Source organism: Stegodyphus dumicola, chromosome 7, assembly GCF_044657685.1.
Source record: "Stegodyphus dumicola isolate Sdum_Otavi_A_Nest chromosome 7, ASM4465768v1".
Classification (NCBI taxonomy): domain Eukaryota; kingdom Metazoa; phylum Arthropoda; class Arachnida; order Araneae; family Eresidae; genus Stegodyphus; species Stegodyphus dumicola.
The window spans coordinates 13238911-13254896 of record NC_140774.1 but is presented as its reverse complement, the minus strand read 5'-3'; the positions used below and the strand labels follow the sequence as shown (position 1 = coordinate 13254896).

Genomic DNA, 15986 nt, shown 5'->3' with positions numbered 1-15986 from the left:
GGTAGCACAATTGCCGTGTATTCGAGAGGTTCAGGGTTCAAGTCCCGATGAGGCACTACACATTTTTCACGTATTGTGCTTAAAAAAAACTTTCAAATATGGACTCTACAAATTTTTTACTGTAGTATTAAACTCGGATGCGCAATTTTTCTTCTTAAACAATCAGAGTAGAAAACCACATGACAAATGTCATTCATATGTTTCTGTTTTTGTCACGGAAGCGAAAATAGCATTTGCTTTAATAATTGCGTTGACCCTGACCGCATTTTATACGTCTGCGCTTAGTAAAATCGATAGCACAGAGAAGGCAAGAACGAAAAGCGCTAATCAGAAAAAGACTTAATTTGCATCCCATATATCATGAGAAACTGACCTTGTACTGCGTTAGTTTAAATTAATCTGTTCTAAAACATAAATATGATATATTGCCCTGATATTTGTTGCACAATCAACTAAATATTAGTTGACATATAGCCTCGAAATTTTACATGTGGGTAGACAATGAATGTGATTAAAATAAAGGCTGTCAAGTATCTTAATGTGCATCCTTAGTCGCGAGAGAAACCCGGATAGACAAAGCTATTTCAAATATGGAGGGGATTTTAATAATCTATAACTTTAAACGAGACATGATCGCCAAAGTGTTTAGAAAGTGAAGACTGAGCAAAAAACACTTTTGGTAACAAGGCCATTTCTGATCGAGAAATGTTAAACTGAAGAGACGAATGGCAGATGGTATGGGCCGTTCGCAGCAATAGAAGAGCAAGAACACTACTAATTACAATTCAAATGCATTAAAAAACATCTCCGAAAGCGTAACATGACGCTCAACGGAAGGATTTCTAGCAGCAAGCGATTGTGAAGGATGCTTATATAATCATTATTCACGGCAGATGTTTTGGCCAGAAGCACCAAAACTAGACTCTTTACGAATGGAAAAAAAATTGCTCAATACGATGAATCTCGTTTCCTGCTCGTTTTCCTTCTCGTTCATGCAAATAACAGGGTCAGAATATGGAAAAAAATAAAACAAATTTATGTAGCTCTCTAGCCTAATGACAACTCTTCGAACAGGTGATTAAAAAGTTTGGAGAATATTTTTCTGAGAAAATATAATTGAAAAGCACTGAGAAACTATCTCAGCATTGCTTACCTAAGTATCACTAGCGATTATGGCTGCAATGTTACTTGAGGCAGATGGTCACTTTCAGTAGGACAATGTACCATGTTACTGAGTACGATTCTTCTCAACTTGGCTTCAAGGAAGTTTAAATTGCTTTTACTACCGATCACTTACACTCATTTGTGGCTGCTATGTTACCGAGTACGATTGGTCTCAAACTTGATTTGAAGGGATTTTAAATTGCTTTGACTGCCGATCACTTACACTTACTTATGGCTGCGATGTTACATGAGGCAGATACTCACTTTCAGCAAGACAGTGTTTCTTGTTTCCGAGTATGATTGGTTTGAACTTGTTTGAAGGGATTTGAAATTGCTTTCACTGCCGATCACTTACACTAGTTTATGGCTGCGATGTTACTTGAGGTAGATGGTCACTTTCAGCAAGACAGTGCAGCTTATTACACAGTACGAATGGTCTGAACTTAGTCTGAGGGGAGTTTAAATTGCTTTCACTGTAGATTACTTTACACTCATTTATGGCTGCGATGTTACTTGAGGCGGATGGTCAGTTTCATTAGAACAATACACCTTGTTACGAGCGCGATTGGTCTCAACTTGGTCTGAAGGGAGTTCAAATGCTTCCATGGTCAGCTCAGGCTCCGATCAGTCAGTTCAATGCTTGGAAACCCCATCATCTAATTCGAATAAAATTAGAGCCGACATAATGCCAACATGGAGTAATATTCTTCGAAAATGATGTCAGCACTTTATTAAAACCACACGCTGATGGCTGGGATCAAAGCGAAAGATGGACCAAGAGTTATTAAGGGTTTTCTCTAATAGTCTGGCTCTTCAATGTATAGTAAGTAATATTCGAAAGTTATGTGATAGGTGGAAAAGGCGAAAACAAATACTTATTTAGAAGAAAAATATGTAATAAAGAGTGTAGTTTTCATATAGTATATCGATACAAAATAGTATTGATATGACTGTGATACACAAAAAGGACTTATTTCGATGCTGATGGCTTCATAAAGCATAAACAAATTCGTTTGGCGACTCAATGAGTTTCTATCATGTAAAATTTCTTCATAGCAAGCTAATAATTTTCACATTTCTTGCCTTGTAGCTAGAACATTTTCCTCCGTAGAGTCTATATTCTCCAAAAAGTTAGAACCCCTTTGTAAAGATCGTGACTTGTAAAGATCATGACTTGTAAAGATCGTGACTTAAAGAGAACGTGAAATATAAATAATAGGACAAGAAATTGCATTTTACGGTGTGGCAACAAGAAGAAGATTCGGAAGATTTTTATATATTTTGTTTAGAGAGTTTAAGATTTTAATATAATAACAGTTGTAAGAGTTTTAACTGTAGTAGTTAAGAGTTTAAAATTTTGATAGTTAAGAGTTGCAGCATTTATTTTTTTTGGTTCTATTTTAAAATTCAAATAAAAGTATTTTGTTCATACTGAAAATTTAGCTTTGTTCTTCCTACAAGGTTCAATATCCATTATATTGAAATAAGGAAAGGATTTTTACTCCCTTTTTCAGTTGAGCTGAGACCTTCTGTCAAGCTTGCAATTGTCGTATACTTTTCTGGTCGACCGGAATCTGAGATCTAGACTTAGAAAATGGGCTCTTGGAAAATGGGTTAAAGCACCAACGAGATTGTGTACAGTGCAATACAAAGTAATTAGAAATTTCGACAAAGACTGAGTTTATCAAAAAGAATTGTACAGACTATAAGGTATTTTATCCCTCCTTTCCGCGTGACTTCGTGGTGTACTTAGAAGCATGCTCGAAGCATATTCGAAAGGTCCAATCCCGAGTTCGAGTCCCTGTGAGGGCATTGTACAGTTTTCACTTTTCTGTCTCAACGTTCTAGTTTCTGCGTTTTGCCTATGAAGCGGCGCTTATAAACGTTTTAGAACACAATTACTATTATTATTACAATTAAAATCGTATAATAATTGTTTCTCTGCTTCCGAAAACGTGATATACTCGTAGTAGTGCCGTTTTATATCCTTTCGAAAAGATGACACAAAACACACGTTATCTCTATAGCATAATGAAAATGTCAACAGAACTTTCTTCTGACCTGTTTTTCGATGGTATAGTTCTCAAGGGCACAATATCAGTTTACCCCTGTGGTAAATTCTTCTGTATAGCAACGTTTCCAATAAGGAGATATCTAAAGGCCTGATCAATTTGGCCACTCCCGACAGATTGGTCAAAAGCAAATATCAAACCTTTAAGGGAGTTTTCGAACTTAACGTCATTTTGCGTCATTTCACTTTCTGCGTTGATTCACTTTTCAAATTGTTGCCATTAAACATTATCGCCATGTATAATATTTAAAGAAACTAAATAATGAAGAATTTGCATGAATGCATGAATGTTTCTCGCATTGTGAAAAAACAACGGTACCTAGATCAATCCAATTTTGAATACCGTAGTCCTCCAACCGAACATAGGCATTCGGAAGCCCGAACTTTGAATACCAAATTTGTTTTATTATTTATTTCAAATTTTGTAAAACTGTAACGAATTTTTGATTAACAAACTCAGCGATTTTAAAGCAAGCAATGGCAACACTGTACGGAAAAGAACTTTATATCTCCAGCGTGCGAGACTGACTGCCTGTCGGAAATTCTAAAGATCTGCTGTTTTTAAATATTTTGTGATGTTGCTGTTGAATTGAATTTTATGTCGTTTAAGTTCAAAGAACATGATATTTAATAAATAAAGGTAACACACACAACGTTAAAAAAAAAGCCCTTTCGGGGCGTAACATAAAATATAATAATAATAGCATAAATAAGTAATAATAATAATAATAATAATAATAATAATAGCATAAATAAGTAATAATAATAATAATAATAATAATAATAATATTTTCTTCACCCCTTTTTTTAAACCAGCCCGATTCAGATAATACAAATTATTCAGATATTGAGAAGATAGCTTGAAGTAGTCTGAAAATCATTTGGACTGAATGCACGATCTAAAAACAGCTGACGAGCCAGAATACATATATATATATTTCCAAAGCGAAAGCTTTTATCAACAAAATAAAAAAATACTTTAACTAAATTTTAAATTTTGCTTATGTAATATTCATCAAAATATTATCTAAAAATCTGATGTGTACACCACATGACTTCCTTGTACGGAATATTAAACTATACGCATTTTTTCTTGAATTTCATTTAAATTGATTGGATTGAATTAAATCTACTTCGTCGACAGCGCATAAACCACAAAAGAATAAATGCACTCTTTAAAATTCACTATATTTGTTTACTATAACGACACTCTGAATGCACAAAATTTATATCATTTGAAGAATTATCGTTGCCACATGTTCTATTCAAATACCATAATAAAGCTAAAACGATGTATGAAAGAAATTAAGCAAACAAAACAGAAAAGAAACAGTTTTTCACAGACGATTTAGTATTTCTCATTTAATTAATTCAGCTCTCACTTCGCGACAAAACAAAAATACATAAAAACTCAAAATATCTGCATTAAAAATTACGAAGTAAATCTTAAACACTTATTTCCTCGAAAAAATTCCAGAAAGGATTAAGCATGACTTAATTCGCAACAATAAATGAAGGCGTTATTTTTGTGTTGCGAAGCTTAGTCTCTCTAGATTGGCAAAAAAAACTACAATTCTGCTGTTTCAAATGTAAACAAATATGTCCGCCATGTTATTTAAAACGTAACCGCACTTAAACAGCTTTTAAATTGTTGATAATTCTACAAATATTGCTTCCAGAATTACGAAAGGCATAAAAACCTTAACCGGAAGATAAAAACAACATAATTCAATCATTTTTAAAGCAAAAAATATACAATTTACAAACATATAAGAGTAAAGAAACTGAGATCACTGAGCCGGGTAACAGAATGGATATATATATAAATATATTTATATACGTTTGGTGTGGCCGATTGCAACCAAAATACGAGGTGCACATCTACATGTTATGCAGTCCTATATACAAAATTTCAACGTTCTGAGACTACTCGTTTTTGAATTATGCGAGATACGTACGTACGTACGCACGTACGTACATACGTTCGTACAGACGCCACGAAAAATTCTCTTCAGAATTAATTTTAAAGCAGTTTTATAATTTTTTTGGAGGAAAGGTGTCTTTTATTCTGTCCTTACGCACAGATATCAAGCAAAAACATCGTTAAATTGCATTCGATAGCGGTCAAAATGGATATTTTCGTTGAAATATGTTGCGTGAAACTTTTCGCGATTACAATACTTCCTTTTTACTTCGTACAAGGAAGTAATAAACGGTAATAATAATGTAAAAGAAAACAATTCAAATTTATATTTATTTTCTATCTGAAATCTAAGGTTTGGTACCAGCAAAACATTTTTGTTGGTTACACTTTGTAATTCAAGTATAGTGACAGCTAAATATGAAATTTTGAGACTGACGTTATTTCAAATAATTCTAATTAATTCGTTAATTTACTTAACTAAAATAGGTAAATTATGAAAATCTTCTAAACTTTCACAGAAAACTTTCCAGGAGGGAATAAATAATGGCGATCTAGTTTCTTTCTCTTATTTATTAAATTTTTCTTTGACACGTTAACTAAAAATACATTTTATGTATGTTTGTATGTAAATAATGATAAACTTCTTTATTTCTTATTACGGCTTGATACTTGATGGCGTTTCGATTCTGACAAAGTTTGTAGCTTTGGAGAAAAATTTCTATAAATTATCTTCATCACGAATTGTAGATACTCATCTTTTAATTCGGTTATTAATTTTCAACTATTGAAGAAAGATTGTCCACATTTAAATGTATTCCAAACAAAGCAATTATTCTTAGTGTAAACGATTCGTAACTGACCTTATTTAATTTTTAACAAGTGCGAATAAAAGTTAATAAAATATCTACCTTCAAAGCTTTGAATAATATTTATGTAACATTTTTAATTAATTAGCACTATTTATAGATTTTCTGTAGCGTTAATTCACGTTTGTTTTTAGTAATAACGAAAATAATGTAAATTTGAAATTCAAATCTGTAAAATCTTGGATTCTTTGCAGCATTGTATTTGCAACAAATACTTTATAAGGCATTTTTTCCCTTCTTTCAGCATGCCTTCGTTATCTAAAGGTAGCACACTCGGTGCGTATTCAAGACGTCCAGGTTCGAGTCTCGGCGATTGCATTGCTCATTTTTCACGTCTCCTACTTCAAAATAACTTAATGTCTCTACAGTGGCGCCCGAACTACAAAAAAAGGTGGTGGATGAAGATTCTCCATCGCCAAGACTTGGCGATTGGGTCTCATAATTCTCAGTCGCCCTTTAAAAGGGGGAGCATATAAGGTATTTTCTCCCTCCTTTCGGCATGGCTTCGTGATGTAACGCTAGCACACTCGGTGCGTATTTCAGAGGTCCAGGTTCGAATCTTGGCGCGGGCATTGCTCATTTTTCACAACTCCTGCTTCAAAATAACATCATAACTCTACAACTTAATTGAAATGTATTCGAGGGCAGCATAAAATTGTTTAAGGGACCGGCAGTTTGAAACCACTGAAGCATTAAATTAAAAATACATTTTAGAATGGTTTTAGTTAAATCGAGATACGACCCCCCCCCCCCAATCCGAGCTTGTTTTTACTTTGCTATAACTTTCTGCAAAAAAACTGTAACTTTGTCAACGTCTCCTAATTGGTAGGTCCGCTTAAATTACCTTTGTAAAAAAAAATTGCTCTAGTGCAAGACTAATTTGAATGTTGTTTTCTATCCTGCATTAATTAAATATATAAGGTTATTTGAATGGATTGATAGATTTTTTTCATCAATTCAGTAAAGGATAAGCAATATTTTACTCACTATAGTTTTTACTCTACAGAAAAACCTATAAAACCTTCGAATATATTTTGCCAGAACCCTTCCATTCACAGTAAACCTGTTTTGATAAGATTATTTCATTTTACTAGCCATACTTTGCTTTAAAATTCCTAACTGAAATTATATATCAGGAACTAATATTTCATTAAACAAATCCTGTAAATTTCCAAGTACACGGTATATTTATAAATAACTTACCTTCTTCAGAAAGGCATTTTTCATTGCCCAGACCCATGTCAAGTTGTTCTTCCCTCCAAACCCATGAGTGATGAATTTTAATGGCAAAGCAGGATTAATATTGCTGTTGAGAATGGTTTCTGGTTTTTTGTAATCGAGCATCTGAGGCTTGAGCTGGTTTTTTCTTGTATAGAGCAAAAACTGAGTATTTACTGACTCGGGAGGTTCAGGAAGTTGCTTGAGGTGCTTGAAAGTGCCATTCTTGTCGAAGCATCCTAGTTCATCGTAGCAAACGCTGGATGCACGTTGTATATTATTTTGTGCATAATGAACACCTGCTTTTTCAGCCAGTTTTCGAACTTTCAGCTCTTGCAAGGAATTAACTACAGCTGCATAAATGTTACCATCGCCATGTAAGTCTTCTTGAAAAGCGAAACAGGAAGTGGTTAACAAAAGAACTGAAAGAAGAAAAGAAAAGTGAAAATTACCATCTGTGTTAGTCTATGTTAAAAAGCTGTGGTCTTCAAACTTTGTCGACTCTTGAAACCCTTAAAATAATAAGGTTTTTTTGGGGGGAACCTCATTCTACCCTTAGAAAAACATATGTTGAAATAGTATTTAGAATAGATCAGTATGTTTTAATAATTATTTTATGCGAAAACAATTAAAGAAAAGAATTAAATTTTTTATTAAAAATTTTTAACACAAAAGTAAAGTAATTTGCTCATTACTAGCATTAACTCGTGCTCTAGGTGTCACCTACCCTTGCATTATATTTAGTGACAGGTCTGTGCTTGCATTTTTTTAGCACAAACTATGGAAGTGTATCTCTGTTGGTAATGTTGCGTTTCTACGGGCTCATGGAGTTGGAGCAATAGACGACAACACTTGACGAAGAATGAAAATACAATTTATTAGCCAGTGTTACTCAGGACAGCTCCAAAAATACGTTTACAGTCGTCGAAAAACTATGACAAACACGCTGAAGCAATCAGCAACACAGCCTTCAGGCTATAAACGCTGAAGACAGCTTCACGGCAAAGCACTAAAGTACAGCTCCCGACTCGGTTCGATCGTTCTCGGAACTCAACGTACTCTCGAGACTTTCCACACTACAACTCGACGATGCACTCGATACACTCGATGGCCTCATGCGATGCACACTCTCGATGCACTAACTCGCGATACACTCGACACTAGACTGGACTGCTACTCCGCGTACAGGCAGAGATTATATAGCTTTCTGCTTACCTTCGAGAACAGTCTGGGCAAAACTGGTAAGAATTCATTCTAGAATATTCTCCATCCGTCTATGGCATATCGCCAATTTTGTCGTCAAAAGTCGAAAAATGAGCGATTTCGGGCCAAATCTGGCAACCCTAATCCCGCCTTGCGGGAAAGCTATCTTATCGCAGCTGGACATTTCGTAACAATATTATCTGCAATCGCATTCATATTCGGCATTTAATTTTTTCTATATTTTATTTTTGTGGCCATGTACTTTCGAAATAATTTTTTGCATGTATACGTTGTTCCGAATGGCATTAAAATATTCATAGCTGAATGAGAAACTTCTAGGTATTCTGTATGGATCTACAGCCAAAACGTTTGGGGACTACTCTTTCTTAAATTTGCATTTTAACTTCGAGTCCGTTGGTGTGTGGATAAATTGTTTGCTTCTGATTTAGCGTAGTACTGAAACGGACTTTTTATCCAGTCATACTTAATTTTTCTTCTGGGAAATATTCTCTTATAGTTTTTATTCAAATGAAAAAGATGTTTCATTGCATAATTTTTAGCACTGTCGTCTAAGTTAAAGCCATTTTCGATTTATATTCATAAAGCATTCCATGTCATTCTTTTGACACAAGATAACCACATGTTAAGTTTTATAACTAATCTATAACGAAATTTATCTTTACATTTTTAGTTAATAAACTCTAGTCAACTAGTATGAGGACTTTATAATTTTCTTTCCAGCCTTTTATTTTGAGTAGCGGAGTCCCAGGGTTCCGCGGGACATTGAAGACCATTGCTTTAAACCTATACCCTAACTTTAAAACTTCAGATAACATAAGGTTTCTTTGAGGAAGGGATGTGCAAACCAGAAAATCTAAGAGTAGAATAATGTAATAGTGTAATAATAATATTTTACCCTTTCGACCCAACTTTTGCATAATTAAAATTTAACAATGAAAAGTAGTTTAATTTAAAGGTTGGCATATTAAAAGAAGTGTAATATTAGTTAAGTTTCTGACTTTTTCCTTTTCCTGGAACAATATGCCCAAATCGTGTTGTCAAATGGGACTATCTGTCCCAATCGTCTAGGATATTGTGATAATAACGTTACACTGCATGTGAATAAATAATAGGATTGGATTATTAAATTACGACAAAGCACACGAGGGCTATCTGCCTAAAGGGAGGAATGCCTTCGTGGAGGACTTTCTAAGGGAAACTGGCTCGTATACACGTTACACATGGGGAAAACCACGAAAACGCCCATGCAGCCAGCCCTTTCTCGTGATTCGAACCTCGGACCGAACTACCAGTGTTCAGCGTCTTTACCGCTCGGCCGCTGGTGAGCTCGAATAAATAATAATTTAAGTGAAATGTACCGAATAAGTTAAATATAACATGATGGAAAGTAGTCTTTACAAAATGCAACCTGACACATTTGGCAAAAAATAGGACAGGTTTCTTTAGTCATATATTTGTTCCCTAAATCCTTAAAAACACTGCAAACGTAAAATCCCATTTAAAAGTGGGTTTTATTTACCTAATAGGGAATTAAACCTAATCTCTGGGATGTATGTGCCCATTAGGACCGAAAGGGTTAAATCTAATTATAAGCAAATAGGTAATATTTATTAAGTTACTTAATAAATATAAATAGCTATTTAGAATTATATAAAAAAATATGTGAGTTAGAAACTTCAAATATAAATATGATTCATCAATAATTGCCTTGCAACCTGTTTATGGGTTGAGGACCCGATGTTGAGACCTGCTGCTTTAAAGTTTCAGTAATGCAAAAATGTTCTGCTAGTTATTTTTTTAAATAAAAATCCATATTTAAACACTATTACTCGCTATTTTTTCCTTCTCCAGGGGAGGGGGATCTACATTTGTAGAGATTCCTCGAGGAATTGATCGATAATATAATACGAAATTATACTGGATTTTATTGTAGACAGATATTAAAATATTAGGGTATTAATCTCTTAATACTTTAATGCAATTTTTTATATTCTTTTTTTGTTTATTTAGATAAAAATCATTTTTACATGACACATATTTATTAAATTAAAAAGTATGATGCGGACAGCACATGACTTCTTTGTACGGCCTATTAAACTATGCACATTTTTGCTGAATTTCATTTAAACTTATTTCCTCCAGTTTCACTAAAGATATATTTCTCATTCAATTAATTAAATTCTCACTCCGCGGGAAAGTAAAAATGCATAAAAACACAAAACATCTTCATTAAAAAATGTAAAATTAAAAAAAAAAAATAAATAAATGAAACACCGAATACAGTTAAAAAATCAGTTTTATGCAATTAAAATTAGAGTTCCTACACCAAAACACGGTTTCGGCCAAGGGGCAAGAACGCAAAATTGTCAGAGCATAAAAATTTAGTTAGCTTTTGGCTCGACTGGGTAGAAAGGTATTAAAGACCGTTAATCATCTGTCTTAATTCACTACTATCTGTCTTTATTCACACAGTGTCATATGTAAACAAAATACACCTCGCTAGGCTTAGTTACGCTTGCATTTTTTAACTGTTAATAATTCTATAACTATTGCATGCAGAAGAATTCGCGCATCCTTCCCTTGAAACATTCGTACATTTAAATATCCGCACATCCATAATCGGTAGCGACGAAAATACATAAATGTCGATGACTTACATCTTTAGAATTCAACACTCGTTGCTAACACTTAATCAGATTTGTCCATAATAAGTTTATTTGCGCTTGTGGCAATGATCTCTCAGACTACATTGTGTTAAACCTGCGACATCATTCCGACCTTCCTGGATTCGACTATAATGGTTAAGGGTTAAGCTTCCTGTTTACACGCAAAATTAATAATAATTAAGGATTAAATTATTTACTTTTTTACTAAGCCGAGAGAGAAAAACTATTTAAAAATTCATTAGTGGAATAAAATAATATCAATATATTTTTATGCAATATACTAACTTTATTTCTGACATTTGTCTGAAGAAGATTACTCTAAATTTATAAATAGCATTTTATATTTATATTCAGCCACCAATAACCTATGCAAACTTACACTTTGGAAGTGTAATAATGTCCTCCTGGCAATAGATTGAAAAACACTGAAAACTCTTTTGAAAAGGTTTAATAACTGGTTGTAAAAACACCCGTATTAAATTGTGTGAAGGTTAATAAGAATTAATGTGAAATAAAAGTGAATCTTTAGAACTATATAGGATACGATTTAAGTGAAGAAGTGTTAAAATTTCTCTTTTAATTGGAAGTTCTTGTTATGTGCGGATTCTACGGAAACAAGTGAGTATTGAATGAAACTAATAAAAGATAATGTTTTAAACATAGTAAAAAGGAACTAAACAAACATAATAAGAATATTACTATAGAGGTAAATATTAAGAAATAAGCCACAAAGGTTTGCTCTAAATGCGGAAATATTTCATGAGTATCGAAAGTGCCATACGTATAAAAAAATTCTGTCTTAAGTGCAAAAACAGAAATAATTTTGTGAATCAATCCTAAAACCATGGAGGTTAGAATAGATGGGAGTACATGGACTTTATAAGAGACAGACTAGCCCAGTGGGCGGGGCGCGCGTCACCGACATGTCCGCAAGAAAAAGTAGGGACGATCTGGTTTACTTTAACACTAAAACCTATAGCGTTTGTATCACATAACTCTTTTTAATTATTAAATGTGATACGTTGTATAGTGATGAGATTATGAAAGTCACAGTTTTTTTAATAAGATTTAATATATCTCATTAAAGCATTTTTTATTGCATTTCGCGCATTTTTTTCAAGCGTAATTTAAGTACGAACGTCTTTACTTTGGTAAAACGGTAAAAACTCTAAGCACAAAATTTATGAACTTAATTTTGCGTAAAAACAAAGTAAAATTCAATAAGATTGATAGTACGTGATGCTCTGAAATAAATAAGGTAAAATTAAACAAGATCTGATAGTTTTTTTTAATTTAATGAACATTTTCAGGCAGTGATTTTCCAAACTATAATAACATTACAAAACGATCATATTTATTTGATTATATGCTCATTAAATTATTAACATTAAAGTGGATTAGTTATTTTAATAATTCATAAAATTCGGAGCATAAAATTTTCCTAGTGTAATGAAGGGAAAAAAAAAAAGATAAAATGAAATCTAGAAGCACTCAGATTTTATATTACGCCCTAAAGGGACCTTTTTTAACATTTTGTGTGTTACCTACTTATATTGAATAACATGTTCTTCGCCCATAAACCACATAAAATTCAATTCAACAGCAATATCACAAAATTATTTGAAAACAGCATATCTTTAGAATTTCCGCGCTGGAGATAAAAATGTTATTTTCCGTACAGCGTTACCATTCATTGCTCGCTTTGAACTCGTTGAGTTTTTTAATCAAAAATTCGTTATTGTTTTACAAAATATGAAATAGATTAAAACAAATTCGAAATTTGGCTGTGCAGATGCCCATGTTCGGGAGGATTACGTTATTCAAAGTTTGATGACTCTAGATGCCATCTTTTTTGTCACAGTGCGAGAAACATACATGTATTCATGCAGATTCTTCATTCTTCATTTCATTATTTAATTTCTTTAAATATAATACAGGGCGATAATATTTAGTAACAAAAAGTTTCAAAGAGACACGAACATTTATAGTGAAACAGCGCAAAATACTGCTTCGAAACTAACAGCCTTTCTAGGCTACCGCCCCTTTGGGCTAATAAATTAAATTAACAGAAAATAAAAAAAATCTTACGCAGAACTAAAAATAAATTTTAAAAAATCTGGTGTGTACACCACATGACTTCCTTGTACGGAATATTAAATTATACGCATTTTTTCTTGCATTTTATTTAAACTTATTAGATTGAATTAAACCTACTTCGCCGACAGCACATAAACCACAATAGAATAAATGCATTCTTTAAAATTCACTTTGTTTACCATAGCGACACTCTGGCGCTAGGTTTACTTAACAGTATTATATTTCATTCATATTATAACTCAGAATGCACAAAATGTATATCATTTAAAGAATTATCTAATCGTTGCCACATGTTCTATTCAAATACTATAATAAAGCTAGAACTATGTATAAAAGAAATTAAGCAAACAAAACAAAACAGAAATAGTGTTTCCCAGACGATTGAGTATTTCTCATTTAATTAATTCAGTTCTCACTTCGCGAGAAGGCAAAAATACATAAAAACTCAAAATATATATATTAAAAATTACGAAGTAAATTTCAAACGCTTATTTCCTCGAAAAAATTCCAGAAAGAATTAAGCATGATTTAATTGGCAATAATAAATGAATGCGTTATCTTTGTTGTTGCGAAGCTAAGTTTCTCTAGATTGGCAACATATCCACTAGTCTCCTGTTTTAAATGTAAACATCAATTGCCATTAAAAACAGACTTAGCGGCAATTAAACAACTTTAAAATTGCTGATAATTCTAAAAATATTGCACACAGATTTACTAAAGGCATAAAATCCTTAACCGGAAGATAAAAACAACATAATTCAATCATTTTTAAAGCAAAAAATTTACAATTTACAAACATATAAGAGTAAAGAAACTGAGATCACTGAGCCGGGTAATAGAGTGGATATATATATAAATATATTTATATACGTTTGGTGCGGCCGATTGCAACCAAAATACGAGGTGCACATCTACATGTTATAGCAGTCCTATCTACAAAATTTCAACGTTCTGAGGCTACTCGTTTTTGAGTTATGCGAGATACGTACGTACATTCGTACAGAGGCCACTAAAAATTCTCTTCAGAATTAATTTTAGAGCAGTTTTATAATTTTTTTGAAGGAAAAGAGAATTTTATTCTGTCCTTACGTACAGATATAACGCAAAAACATCGTTAAATTGCATTCGATAGCGGTCAAAATGGATATTTTCGTTGAAATATGCTGCCTGAAACTTTTCGCGATTACAATACTTCCTTTTTACTTCGTACAAGGAAATAAAAACAATCACTATAAAATACAAGCAAAATTAATTATTACGGTTAAATATAATTTTAATATTAGAATTAAGTGTATAAAACTTTTAAGGAATCAAAAGTGTTTATCACTATGTATTATGAAATATAATTGAAATAAAATTCCTTCACAGAAATTGTGCTACAATACTCATCTATAATTTTAAAAAAGCAACACAACTTAGAATTTTAAGCAAAACTTTCAAAAATTCGTTTTTAAATATTTTAGTATTTTTTACTTATTTATACCAATAAAAAGCATAAAAATTGCAAGAGAAAATTGTTTGAAATTTTCTATTAGTTCAGATTTAAAATATTATATTCTAAAAGAAGTAGTTACAAATTTTCGTATAGCATAGAAAAAGCTAAACAGATATCCAGCCCTAAAAGCATGCAACAGCTTTATAATTATTTGGAACATTAATTATGCTTGATAAATATGCTAAATTTTTTAAGCCAATTTCAGTCTCAAAATTAAAAATAATGTAGAAATTCTAATTTTTGAAATGAGGTGCTACAACCAACTTTTTCTTGACAATTATACACACTGCAATAGCCAACCATTGTAAGTTTCTAGAAGTCGTCCCTACTCCTCCAGATGTGATCAAGGTGACAACCGGGAATGCGTCAGAAGAGGGAGAAAAGCCATTTGGGTTGGTCTACTTCTTATAAGGTCCATGTGGGAGTTAGCATGACGTCACAAAACTGAAGCCAAGGAAATGTTAGCAACGTGACGTAAGTCTTATCATGGCCGCCATACAGCGTAAGACTATAAAATGTATTGTTACGTAAAATTACACTGAATTTGAAAGCAATTAACGTCTGTAGGCTCAGAAAAGTGTTTTTAGGCATAATTTGTATAAAATACCATTGAAACTTCCAATGATCTTCCAGGTTTTACTATGTAGACACTTGTATTATAGTTATCATTTACACATATTCATGTTTCTAGATTTTAATAAATTTGAAAAAAAGTTATTTACAGTCCTTGTGATTTTTCTATATCCTAAATAGATAATCTTTTATGGTAAGTATTAAAACTAGAACGGGAGACTTAATAAATGTTTCATGTTGAATGCTAACATGCAAGCAACGCCGATTAGAATGTAAAAAATTCCCGCTTATGGCAGCAGCCATGACGTTTCATGGCTTCATTTTCAATGGACGGGACAGACGGAGAATGCTTACTCCATCTGTTCTAACTATGTAGATGCTTAGAACAGATTCATGGCAAAAATTGTAAAATAAAATTTCAAAACTTCTTATATGCAATGAATATCAGAACTAAAAATGTTACATGTAACATTTAGGCCATGATAAGAATTTTGTAACTTTGAATAGCAACAACCGATTTAAGATATGTGAAAACAGAATAAATTAGGTTAGCAGTTCTATGCTATGCTTTAGAATTCTGTGCATGTAAATAAATTAATTTACATTGTGAAAACTGAACACTTGCACTGAATTCTAAAGCATGATACAGAACTGGTAAGTTGATTCGGTTCTGTTTTTACGTATTTTA

At 32.6% G+C, this 15986-nt stretch overlaps 1 protein-coding gene across 2 annotated transcripts in view; it reads right to left on the bottom strand.

The window, feature by feature from the left end:
* The window catches only part of LOC118196356 (pancreatic lipase-related protein 2-like), a 110814-nt gene that overhangs the window by 65781 nt on the left and 29047 nt on the right, over positions 1–15986 (bottom strand). For both annotated transcript variants that reach the window (XM_085819889.1, XM_085819890.1), the window contains exon 2: positions 7229–7665. In XM_085819889.1, coding sequence (XP_085676015.1) covers positions 7229–7665 — 437 coding nt within the window. The remainder of the gene's footprint in view (positions 1–7228; positions 7666–15986) is intronic.